At 31.6% G+C, this 13,447-nt stretch overlaps 1 protein-coding gene across 1 annotated transcript; it reads left to right on the top strand.

Moving 5' to 3' along the window:
* The first annotated feature begins 4,622 nt into the window (after positions 1-4,622).
* LOC129958892 (uncharacterized) lies at positions 4,623-11,104 on the top strand. Its single transcript, XM_056071616.1, has 2 exons — positions 4,623-4,911; positions 9,985-11,104. Exon 2 carries the CDS (start codon positions 9,985-9,987, stop codon positions 10,882-10,884), a length of 900 nt encoding a protein of 299 aa, XP_055927591.1. The 5' UTR covers positions 4,623-4,911; the 3' UTR covers positions 10,885-11,104.
* Positions 11,105-13,447: the final 2,343 nt, after the last annotated feature.

The raw sequence follows: 13,447 nt of genomic DNA, 5'->3' as shown, positions 1-13,447 counted from the left end.
TATCCATTCAATAATTTGGCCCGAGTTATTTATTTTCGGAAACTCCAATATCGTCTTCGTTAACAGAAATTTTCTAATGAAGAAGAATTATTTTCTTCTTGAGAAGAGTTTGAAGTGTCAAATCCAGCATCTTCCTCGTCATTTATATCAAATTATATTCATCTGAATCTTCAAAGAGTATTTTATTAATTCCTTTTTGAGTTAAAACTTTCCGATAACCCGGCATTTTAGCAAGAGATTTTAATAGCTGGCGAGCAGAAAGCGTACTGTAAATTAAGCATCTGCCCTCGAACACTTTCTGGAGACACAAATCAACAGTGACAGCGGGAACGGAAGCAACCACTGTTACAAAATCGCCCCGCACCGTTTTACAATCCTGCTGAGAAAAGGGGAAGAAAATTAACAGGTGGCATTTCGGCCGCTCGGTCGTTCTGTGGATGTCTGAATGTACAGCCATCTCGGCCACATTGGGCGTCAGAAGGTTAAGGGGGTGTGATTCATGTGACTCAAGAAAGTTACAGGGCCTAGAAATAACTCTGGAGGAACGCCAGCATTTATTTCCTTCGAGGATGAGTTTGTATTTAATTGAAGTGGAACAACTGCTATAATAAAATGAAAGCTCCATATAAATTTACCGATCCAAACGTTCCTAAGCGTTGAATGTGGAAACCTCACATATTTCAGTACCGCTGTTTCATTAAACACCGAGTATAATAATAAAAAAAAGTTCCTCAGGTGCATCAATTAAAAGCGGGATGGCGCCATCGTATTTACAGAATATTGTAGTGATCTGTGAATGTAAAACACTGAGTAAGGGTTTTAATAGGGTATTTATTGCTCAGTGATAAATTAGAACTAGGAATCAATGCTGTACATTATATTTTCTGTTATATATTGAGCAAAAACAATCATGGGTTCTTGTTAAATGCATTTTTATTAATGAAAACTCCTATATAGCAATTGTCTGTTATGATACTATCCGCTGGACTGTTAAAAATTTATGTCATATATTCTGAACACTAAGAATCCCTTCAGTTAGTTTGCGAAATATGTAATAAAAAAGTTATTCTACTCTATTGTTTAAGTTGAGCAAGAATTATTTATTATCATGTGGGAACATGATATTGTTTTTGGTTAGGGAGTTTTGCAGCTCGCGTACTCAACGAATAATTGAAGCTTGAAATCGCATAGGCAATGAATAAAGCATAAATTGCAATTTTCATCTTCATCTTCATCTGCTTCTACCTGTATTGCATTATTATTATGTACGCTTCTTTGAAACCAGATGCGTTTTTAAAAGGTTTACCTGCTGTTAAAGAAAATGGGTTTTCGCCATAGTAATCCTGCGGGACTATAGAAGCCCTTCCCATGGAGTTATCTACTGCGCATGCGCAGATGGTTTTCGTTATATCTCGTAAACTATATATGTTAGAGACAATGGGTTTTAACCATGGTTGTTCTTCATCTGTGCCCCCCTGTAAAAAGGGGTTGTGCAAGCGAATGTGTGAGTTTCATCTTCATATGAGCTAGAAGTCAGACTTCTGCCCTCAGGTGCTCAGGGGTTTTTACCCTCAGAAGCTACTGCACCCCCTTTCCGTGGTAAAGCGGACACGACGTCATTTGTTAAATTTCATAATTATAAACTATCTTTTGATATTTTTTGACAAACTTTGAAACATATCTTTGTACGCTTAAAATTATAAATCAAATTCTGATCCCAATGGGGTCAATGCACGGTCACGTGTCAGGTACCAAACAAACTGCTTCTGCTCAATTTTCAACCGTTCTGAGCATGTCGGGATGTCTGCCGATAACGTTGATGAAACCATTGTTCAGGTTACGTTAGCCGATCTATTATTAAAAACTTTTGATTTTTTTTAAAAATTAATATTTTGAATTTTTTTTCTCCAAATTTTCGTAGTAATGTAATTTTATTTCTTATACTAAAATTTTAATTAGTATTTTCAATGGAATTATTGTTTTTGCATAATTAATTAATATCGCTTTTTAATTCGTTTGGGGCCGTTTTATTCTTTTCTTTCCCATATCCTTTTTTTTTTCCCCTTTTTATCCAAAGGATACATTTTGACAAATGACTATGGCAGTGTTTTTGAAAAATTACATTTGTTCTTTTTTACATATTATTTAAATATTGTTGAATGTTGAATCTTATGAATATAGTTATTTTAAAAAATAATTATTTCTTTTAGATAAGTTAATATTTTAAAGCTTATTAATAAAATTATTAAATTTTTTTTCTTATGTAATGATTTTTATTAATACTAAGACTTTGATGTTTTCAATTTGCTCAGAGGAAAGAACATGAAACTCAAATTAATATATATTGAATAAATTATGTTTACAATTTCAAATTATGAAATATAAAAGGTATAGATACCTTTTTTTTCAAACTTTGCAACTTATGAATCAGTTATTTCATTTTAATTTGTAGATATCATTAAAAGAAAACAAACAAAATTACGCTTTCATAATTTTTATTTACACATTACAAAAAAATATAGATAAAATATATATGATAATTATTTGGAAAAATATTATCAAATGGATGTTTCAATGTACTCACTAATTCAAAAAACTCAAAAACTATTTACTATTTATCAACATTTATTTTTCTAGACACTCTTGGTAAATTTTATTTCTTATTTTTCAGAATATATACTGCTGCATGATACTGAGATAACTTAAGATAATTAGAATTACAAAAAAAAAAAAAAAAAAAAAAAAAAAAAAAAGGAAACCTAAACAAATACGGAACGTTCTGATACCTCAAATGTACCCAAAGAGTTAATAATGATTTGCTTTCATTTTTGCGCGGCAGATATGGCAGAATAATCGATGAGGCCTTGGTAAATATTTATTATTTCCTTCTAAGCAGTTTCATCGCCATCGCTTATGTCTGGTTTAGACAGAAGATTCGGAGTCTCTGTTTTAGGTTTTTAATGAAGTGATTCAAGAGAATGGCTCTGTTAAAATATTGCTCACAAGGCACCGAAGAATGATTTTGTCGGTTTGCTTGTGAGAACAGAAGCAATGGTATCTTAAAATCAACATCCAATTTTTCAGCTATTTCACACATGCTACAGCGCCCACTAAAGGCGAATTGAGCTATTTCTCATTGTTGTTCAAGTACACATAGTGTTTTGAGCTGCTTTGTTTAGTGATATTAACGTCCCATTTCAAAGTAACACTAGGACTACTTTTATACCTCGTAAATTTGAACCGCGATCAGATGATGCGGACAGCACCTCAACCGGCACCTCCCTCTTCAAACGCCCGCATCTCGCCAACTGGAGGACATTGGGTCCCGACAGATTTAACGTGCAGCAGAACCGCTTACACGGAGGTTCTTCGGTAGAATCGGGTATCGAAACAAAATCCTTCCAATCCCAACGTAGAGATCTTACCACCAGCTCACCGCGGCTTTTTTTATTGCTACCTCAGTCGCCTTTTTAAAAATCATTGATATTTTTAAATAAGATTGGATATGTAAGACTACGAAAAGACCACCCTGAATAATGTTGTCTTTGAATGAATTGCTGTTGGAATCTCAGGGCCACGGTGACCTGGTGATAAGGTCTTGGTTTCGGAACTGGAGGTTCGTGCTTCAATTCCACCAAAGACCCGTTGTGTGAGCTGTCTTGAGCACGTTAAATCCGCCCTGGCCAAACGTCCTCCGGCTCGTCTGGGGTGGAAGTTTGGAGAGGGGGTGCCAGCTCAAGTGTCGTCCTCATCATCTGACCGCGGTTCAAAATTACGAGGTCCTTCCGAAAATAGCCCTAGTGTTGCTTTAAAAACGGGTCGTTAATATAACTAAACTAAACTAAAACTAAATATTGGAATCCCAGCTCCATGATCAGCAGATTTTGAGATGAGATTCTAATTTTCGATCGCACGCAATTTTTGAAGCCGCTATATTAAAACACTGCAAAGGTACTTATTAGATCGGTTGGATTTCCGATTAAAATATATGTGGAAAATTAAATATGGAATTAATCATGTTTCTTTAAGCTTATATTAAGTCAATCTCTGAAATGGGAACAGTTGACTTGATAAATTAACTTTTTAGTTGTCTTTCTTAAATAAAAACATTCTTTCTAAATTGCCTTATAAATTGGCTCTAAATATATTTAATGCATTTAGCATAAACGCTGTATTATTTTCTTTATTTTTTACCCAGTTATTTTGGAAACCCAAATACTATCTGAGCTAGCGAGTAATTTCTTAAAAATGCCAAAGATTTAACATGAACTTTTGGGCCAACTAAATTATTCTTCTACTGAGGACCACAGATCACTTCCCCTAGAAAAGATATTGGAGCTAATGCCACAAGTATGTTTGAATCAATCTGCTCATAAATTCCAACAGGGCGACTTAACACTGGAACAAACGGGCCCGTCAAAATGACAGATCGAACTCTGCTAGAATCTTAAGGTGGGTTCACACGAAGCCAACTATTGTGCGCAATAGAAGGTGACGCCTACTTCAGGAAAATCACGTGACTGCAACGGGACAATGGCAAATGGTTGCCCCGTCGAGACAACTATTAGCCATTGTCCCATCGACGTTGTCTCAACTGTTCACACGGGGACAATACAGGGACAACAGCAGAGAGACAACAATTGCGCGCAACTGTTAGTCTCGTGTAAACCCACCTTTAGTCTATGTCGATATCTGGGAGTTCTAGTGTTGAACCCGAACCTTTAATTAAGTTCCAGGCTACTCTTTCTACTTCCTCAGTCTGGAAAGGATAAGTAAAAAGAAAATTTCAAGCAAAAAAAATCTACTATTCTTTTCTAATACTATAGACAAATCAAAATGTGATTCGTTAGGAAATTATGCTGCGAGTTAATTCTACAATTGTCAACTCTTGTTTTATTGGAATAAAGAGGAGTAAGTATATTATTTGTCTTATTTATTGAAATCACATTATAAAACTGATTTTTATGAAAATACAAGCCATCATTAATTTAGAATATTACATTGTAAGTTAAATGGAACTGCGAAACAATTATATAGGAAATATAATTGCACAATTGTGTACATATACTCTTGTATGGTTCAACGTTAAGTAACGAACGAAACTCGTTTATTTTAACATACAGTCGTTTCCTTGTTTTTTAAAAAAATTCAGCCTTAATTTTGAACAATTTAATCAAAAAGGTGAAAGCTTTTGACTGACATTAAATTGTTACATTGTTACATCCGGTACAATTGTTCAAATATTTCACAATTATACGATAAATGAAAATCGAATGTTTTGCTTCTTAAATGAATTTTTTGTATAATTTGATAACTGCGAGATAAAAAAAGACGGAATATTCTTATTAACTTACTTGCCAAATAGTTTTTCTTGGCTTACTGATTTGTATTTTCCCGATTATTCAGAACTTCTGTATTCAAAATTGTTGGCCTCCCTACCAGTTTAAATAAGATGAAATTTCCGCTGTTCCATTTTATTTGCAACTGAAATTATTAGTTCTTAAAATTTTATCATCGCATTTAAGTTATTTCCAAAGCTTATTGCAGATTTAAACAGAAACTAATAATTATAAAGACATGAATAATATATATTTAACTTATTCAGATGAGAATGCTTTTTGTTTTAAATATGAAACAGTTTAACCTATTTTTCTGTAATAAGTCTATCCTAAAAATAAAATATTGTTGACGTATAAATAAAGGAATTCTAGTACAGAGAGCAACTTTATTTAAGAAACAATCATTTAAGATATTTCCTTTAAAATATAAATATTATTTATTAATTAATTCTCATTTAAAAATTAAATTAGGGAAATTGGTTTTGGCACTCTACATAGAAAATTCTTTGATTGTCATCTATAAACGTTCTATTAGACAAAATGTTTTGCTTTTGCTTGAATTGCATTCGTTTTTCTTATACAAAAGAAATGTTTTAATTATTCCTGAATTAGGTCAGCAAAAAGCTATATTTTCAAAAATTAACAAACTTTTTTTAAAAGATTATTTTTAAGTTTTCATTTACTTCCCATATTTCGTTTCTATGCATTTTAGCAGACGCTTATTCCAAAAGAAACAATTTAGATTTAATTCATTTTAACGAAAACTTTAAATTCATACACTTATATTCTTAAGCTCATTAATCTTCCAATGGGTGCAATCAATTTAATAGACGCTCGTCACATATTTTATTACTACGGCTTCAAATTGTGCACCCTATTGGAGATGCAAAGAAGCGAAACGACGGATACTTGATAACCTGAAATATTGCCTGTTGATCTAAGAAATATTTTAACACTTTCATGTCATTGCTATGTTGAAATGACTCATTTTATTATATCCTGACAAATTAAATCAACCACAAATAGCAGCTAGTATAAGTTGTATTTTGAGTGAATGCTAGCTGCATTTGGTAGTTTCCCTTTATAATTTATAGCAAATAATGTAATTGTATTATGTGTTTAGAATAACATCATTTGATTATTTGACTTTTACCTTAACTCATTTCTGGATCTCAATTATTGATTTGTTGAAACTTGGATTGACCCCCTCTCCCCATGCTGAGTGATGCGAAAAAGCTATACAAGTCTGCTACCACTTCTATCATATTGTGATTCAACTGGTGATACTTTCAGTGACTATTGAAATGTGATGTGCAATCAATGAATCTTATTTTCATATTTATAAAGATAAAATAATAATTTAAAATTAAGGTTTTTATTTCTGCTTAATAATAAATGTACAAATCAGAGAGCCTGATTTTTTCGATGTAATAGTGAAATCTGATCGATTTGTTTTGATAATATCTCTAAAATACTGTTTCATAATAATGAATCTAAAATTAATAATTATATAAAATGTTTTGTTTCATATTCGTTCCTACCAGAAGAAGAGTAGTCCCATAGACTTTCTTGTGTATTTACAAAATATGACAAATTTCGTGCTTAGGTTTTATGAATGATGAAAATACAGTACCAATTACCCTTAAATCGTTAGCCGTTTTAACTTTTTCTAAAAAACCCGTAGAATATTTCAATTATTACTTATATATAATGCGCGCGTATTAGTTCAAATATCTTTGCAATTAAATGTATTGATATTTATATGCAATATTATAATAGCTGACATATATTATAGTATTATAACCATCGACAGACAGGTATTATATTATAATACCTGTCAGTTATATGTAATAAAATTGATGTTATTTCTACGTCGCCCAGGACAAGAGAATTAATGACTCCTCGTCTATCTTCGTAGAAATGAAAAAGGTTGTTACTAACTTGTTTAAGCTGATAAGTACTTTAATGTTAAATTCGATGCGCTATTTATTCTGTCGGAATCTATAAACGATCACCTTAGGAGCAAACAGTTTCAACACAATTATCTCAATAGCCTTATACAGTGGCACTTATTGAAAGAAAGTTCGTTTTTTTCGCGTAAGATAAATTTTTAAAAGATTAGATTTCATATTCTTCGTCATATAAAATCTGTTAGTTATTTTTTAGTTATGTTTTTGAAATGATTTGTTCAGCGAGAAACAATTTTTTGTATTGCGTTTCTGTATGGAAATTTAGAGATCTATATTTTACATACAAATGTAAGCTATATGTCAAAACAATTTATAATGGTACAGAGTGGTATGAGCGAAGATGTTATATATGGCTTTAACAACAATCTGGGTGGAGTGGGGGGTATCAAAAAGGCAATATTTCTTCTGTGAACTAAATATCAAAGATTGAGACTGGAGAAGGGAAATAAATACTATATAAAATTTGCTACTCTGACTTCAGTGATAGTCAGAATCGTTTGGTTATATTGATAAAATGTGAACTAAATCATTTTAAATTTTCTTCTTTTTTATATTTTTAATATATGACGCTATTATTTCTAAGGAAGATCGCATTATCTAGAAAATACCTGGATATCAACTGTGTATTCGTCGGAATATAATGGGTGTTCTTGTAAATTTAAAGTCATTTGCAGCAAAGAGTAAAACATTGGATTCTCAACAGTCTTAAAGATTGTAGTTTACACTAAGCTTACTGGATTAAATGACTTAGGATTGTTGTTCCTTTGACTTTCCTATGCAATATCGTATCCTTCTGTGGATCTGTAGGTAGCAGGATTTGAAAGGAGGACCCTTATTCTTCGAAGGTTGAGGCTTTGACTCAATCCAGTGTATTCTTCAAAAGATGTCTTACAAATGATTCCATTCAAAATTGACGATATTTTGCGATTTTTCATCAAATATGGTTCTAAAAAGTTCCAAGGTCTCGATAGAATTTTATAATCCTTAACCAGAATGAATTTTTCAGAAAAATGCTAATACAAATGCTCTACTTAATTCGGTACGCATTACACCATAATGCTACTGGTAGACACTTGATTCATTTGTAAAATATGAACGAATACCACCGTACATTTGCTACAATCATTAATGTTATCATAAATTTTGGGATTGTCTTTACATCTTATTATTTGCTTACTTCACCACTGAAACTATGTTGATATCTGAGCAAGTTTGAGTCGTTAGTATGCCTTTTAGTTATTTCGTCTTCCTCAGATTTCTTAGATTTTTCCCAAATAAGTTGATACATATCATTTGAACTTGATAAAGACTATGCGGATTATCAACGGTAAAAAAAAGAAATTGAAGAAAAAAACTATAAATAAAGCATAGGTAGATTATGGCTTATTAGATTAAGAAAAATAACACAGAAATTATATCATTTTATGATCCAAAATTAATTTTGCACAAACAGCTAAAATTCTTCTCTAGCACACCTAACGACACTCGTTTCAGTCTTTTAATGAATTTCAACATCGTTTTTAATTGAGTCTCAAGCATCGATTATTGAACTTTAATTGTTCATGAAACATTTTCCTACATCCCACGATTCGATGCAGTGAAATTGTATTGCTTTTTTATACCAAACGACACTCGTTTCAGTCTTTTAATGAATTTCAACATCGTTTGTAATTGACAGTCTCAAGCATCGATTATTGAACTTTAATTGTTCATGAAACATTTTCCTACATCCCACGATTCGATGCAGTGAAATTGTATTGCTTTTTTATACCAAACGACACTCGTTTGTCTTTTAATGAATTTCAACATCGTTTGTAATTGACAGTCTCAAGCATCGATTATTGAACTTTAATTGTTCATGAAACATTTTTCTACATCCCACGATTCGATGCAGTGAAATTGTATTGCTTTTTTATAACTAGAAAAACTTTGATGAAACTTTGATTAATTTTGAAGTAATCTATTTAGCATGAGTTTTAAAATGATTCGAAATCGTAAGCAAATGCTAATAATATGGGCTTCTTTTATTCTTTAAAAATCGGTTACAGATTTTTTAAATAAATTTAATCAGCTTTAAGCTTGCTTTCATTGTCTTATGAACACGCTTTAATCATTTCTGGAAAAAAATATTAACTGTTTCAAAAAGAATTAATTCTATAAATTTGGAATTTTCATAATCTATGTCCGACGCGAAGTCGCATTATCCTTTAGCATATTACCAGAAAAGTCAGTCTTTTAGTCAGAATTACTCCGATTATGGATTATAATTGCATAGTTTGTAAATTATTATCCTAAACAAATACAAAAATAATGTAATAGCCTGGGAAAGTATTCACGCTGGTTTGGTGAACAAAAGTTAATAATTAGTTCTTTTCAGGATGAATCGAGCAAATATGCCAAATCTCGTTCAAGTTTTAAGGGATTTAGATTTCCAAGTCATAACTGAAAATGCTCGTATATTAAAATTATGTTGATACTTGATCGCAGCATTGCTATCTAAAGCAAATCCAGTTTCTGTCATTCAGAATATTAATTTAGTTTCTGTTTTTAATCCTATGAATTGAGAAAAATTTGTATCAGATTAGCAATGATTTCTAAAAAATATTTTAAGCGAATTTTAATAAAATAATTTAAGTATTGCATAGCTTATTTTCTTTTTTATTTTCCCCCTACAGATGCCTGAATGTCAAGATTATTTCAAGGTCCAAAGCACCATTTTTACAAACATGTTTCGTCATTTCTTAGACATCGCACAAATGGTAAAAAAATTGTGGATATTCGCGCTTCTGTTTTACTGTTTGTGTATAAAAGATTTCATCGATATCTACATCTATTCTATTCTCAAAATCACCGAGAGAACATTATGGATGCTTCAGGCAGTAGGTTTGTTCCGAAAAATAAACGATTCTAAGTTTTCTCGTTTAAATAAAATTGCGCAAACAGACATCATCAGAAAGAGAGATGCACAGAGTTCCCCATTTGAATGTCATAGATATAAAAAACTATACACTTCACTACAAACGAGTCCGCCATGCAAGCTAAAGTTATCGCTTTCTCCTCCGAAAATCCAAACTGAAAATGATGAAATAAAAACTGCAGAGATATCGCATAAATTGCCAGAAAAGCAACTCGAAAACTCTCCAGCTATTTTGGAACTTGAGGCAGAAATTCCAAAAACAGAAGCATTCCCTTCAGCAATCTATTCTCAAACCCCACTGTGCAATATAAATTTATCCCTCACTCCTACTGTTAAAAGTAAAGAAACAGATAATTTATCACCAGAAGAGAGGAATTTTTTGAAAAGAAAATGGCAGAGTTGGAAGTTGAGACAATACATCCGTAAAATGAAAACCCGACCCATTTTCCTTAAATATGAAGAAAATTCTGAGGAAGTTTTTACATGCCCAGAAAATACAACATTTAGTGAATGGAGCCCTGACGATCAAAAGAAAAGGTTATGTGAAGAACCAGGTACCCCAAACAGGCATGGTTGTTGCCCCTCATTGGTAACGAAGTTAAAATCCAAACTACATCGGGAAAGCGATGGTCCTTCAATATATTACAAACGTTTTTAGATGCTATGTATTTATTTTCTTGTTCTTTTTTTTACGTTCTATTCCGTACATTTAAAAAAAATTCGTTGTATTTTGTTTAAAGTCTAACATTTTAATAAACATTTGATATTCGGCCTTTCTTTCCTGATCTGGTTGAATATTAGTGTAAATGTTTTATGACTGTGTATATGCAATGCATGTCCATTATTTTTATGTTTATTGACAAATTATTTTTTTAATAAATATTTAAGGTAGTTAAGTGTCTTTCTTTTATTTTCTTTCAATGCAAATCTTTAAAAAGACCTATAACATAACCATAAATGAACTTAAATTTAGTACTTTAAATTTTCCAATAAGGTATTATACCTCTGAAAACGAAGAATCAATTCTGCGATTACGGTTATAAATAAAATATTTGTTCCTCCTCCTAAATATAGCTTGTAAGGTTGCAACTCGCACTTGTAAGGTTGTTTTTGTACTTGTGAGGTTGCAACAAATGCTATGGCAAATACGTTCAAACTTTTATGTTTACGATTAACTGGTGAATAAAATTATGAAGTCCCAAAACGGACTCGAGAGCATCTGAGTTATCGAGCGTAATCGTACAAAATGTGGCATCTATAACTTACGCAAATACGGTAACAATCAACCTGGACTGAATGTGGGCTTGTGTACTGTGTGTTCTGAGATGTGGAAGCAGATGCATGTCTGTTGATAACGATATCGTATTATTCTTTAACATACTAATGTTGTGCAAAATCTACATGTAACTTAATGTCCAAGTAACGTAAGAATAAAACTAAAGGATCTCTTATTTTAAGTGCACAAAACAAAGCAAACCACTTCTGAAAGTGATTATTTTTTTAATATGCAGGACTAGTCATAAGTTTTCTTAATGTTAACAATGATTTTATTCATTTTTCAAAGCATATATTGTGATATTGGAGTAAATACGTAGCACAGAGGCAATTTCAATCATTTCCTTCGACAATTTATATTGGGATCAATTTTAAGAAAATTTCCAAAAGCAATTAGCCTTTGGAGAAAAACTGAAACAATTCATCACTTCAATATTAATGGCGATGTGATGATAAATGATGCTCAAGCCATAGAATTTCCCCTCCCCTTCCATTTGGTCATATTTAGTTCAATAAAATGAAACAAAAATAACATTTTGTTTCCGAGAGGCATCCCAAGATTGACTCATAGGGCATAGGCATCCACCTTGGCCACCTCTCGTTGTACCACCAATTATAAAATTTACATGAAAAGTCAATTTTAAAAATCTTGGGTTTCTTTTAACTTATGCATATTCAGATAGGCTTTGTTGAAAGTAAACTTCTAAAAAATAATTTGAAATGTTCATTAAAAATGACAATTAATAATAATTATTTTACTATACATAATCAAAGAAATATTTAGTAACAAAATTTGAGAGATATTTATGAAATATTGTTATTATAATTGCAAAATGATGGACTGTGTGCATGAAGATCATACGATGATCAGATTTCAATATAGAAATATATGGTACAAGATAAATCGATATTTTTCTTTATCGCGATTTTATTTTTTATTGGATTTTTAATTGTAAATCGCCTTTTAACACACGATATGAAATTATTTCAGATAAAAGTAAAATCTAAGTTTAACTTGCACTTGATACAATAAAACTTTTACGCTTTTTCTTCTATTTAATAATAAAAATAACATTGTTAATCTCTTCAAGAGAGCGAAATGATGTATCTAGGAATTGCGTTTTACTTATGATAGTTCAGCATTTCGATCTATTTCACCTTCTATATTAATATTCAATTTTATCATTCCTTCAGGTAACGAAATAATTTTTTAAAACTTTTTAGCGTTGTTTGTGTTGATTTATTAAATTTGAAATCCTGTGAATCTTCACTAACGAAAAATAACATCAGTAATATCTTTTTATACTCTTAATAAGACACTTTCTTTGAAATCCGGAGTTTAAAAATCTAAGATTATCTAAATAATATATTTCTTAATTTCGATGTTTTTGAGATTTAAAAAAAAAAATTAAATGTATGGTTGCTATTGGTGATAGGCGAGGATCGAACTCGCAACCTTTGGGTTCGTAGCCGAGTAACATGACCACAAGACAAAAGAAATTTCTCATGTCTCGTAGCTGTTATCTGGCTTATAAAGCGTCACCACATTACTCCCCCTTCAGTTCGTCGGAGGTGAGACGAACGTTTTTTTTTTGTCCTGTTTTTGCTGTTATTAGTGGTGATATATTGGCTATTGCGCCTTATCCATTTTTTTTTTTATTGGCTGATTATTTATCAGCTTCATTTATTTATTGGCTGATTATTTATCAGCTGCATTTTTTATTGGCTGACTATTTATCAGCTTCATTTTTTTTTTATTGGCTGATTATTTATCAGCTTCATTTTTTTTTATTTATTGCTGGTAGAGGGCGCCACAACAGTTGTATGAAGGTTTGCGTAATTTGCGTCATCGGGTCACCAATGTTGCTATTGGTGATAGGCGAGGATCGAACTCGCAACCTTTGGGTTCGTAGCCGAGTAACATGACCACAAGACAAAAGAAATTT

Source organism: Argiope bruennichi, chromosome X1, assembly GCF_947563725.1.
Source record: "Argiope bruennichi chromosome X1, qqArgBrue1.1, whole genome shotgun sequence".
In the NCBI taxonomy this organism is placed as follows: Eukaryota; Metazoa; Arthropoda; class Arachnida; order Araneae; family Araneidae; genus Argiope; species Argiope bruennichi.
This window is presented reverse-complemented; position numbering and strand designations above follow the sequence as displayed.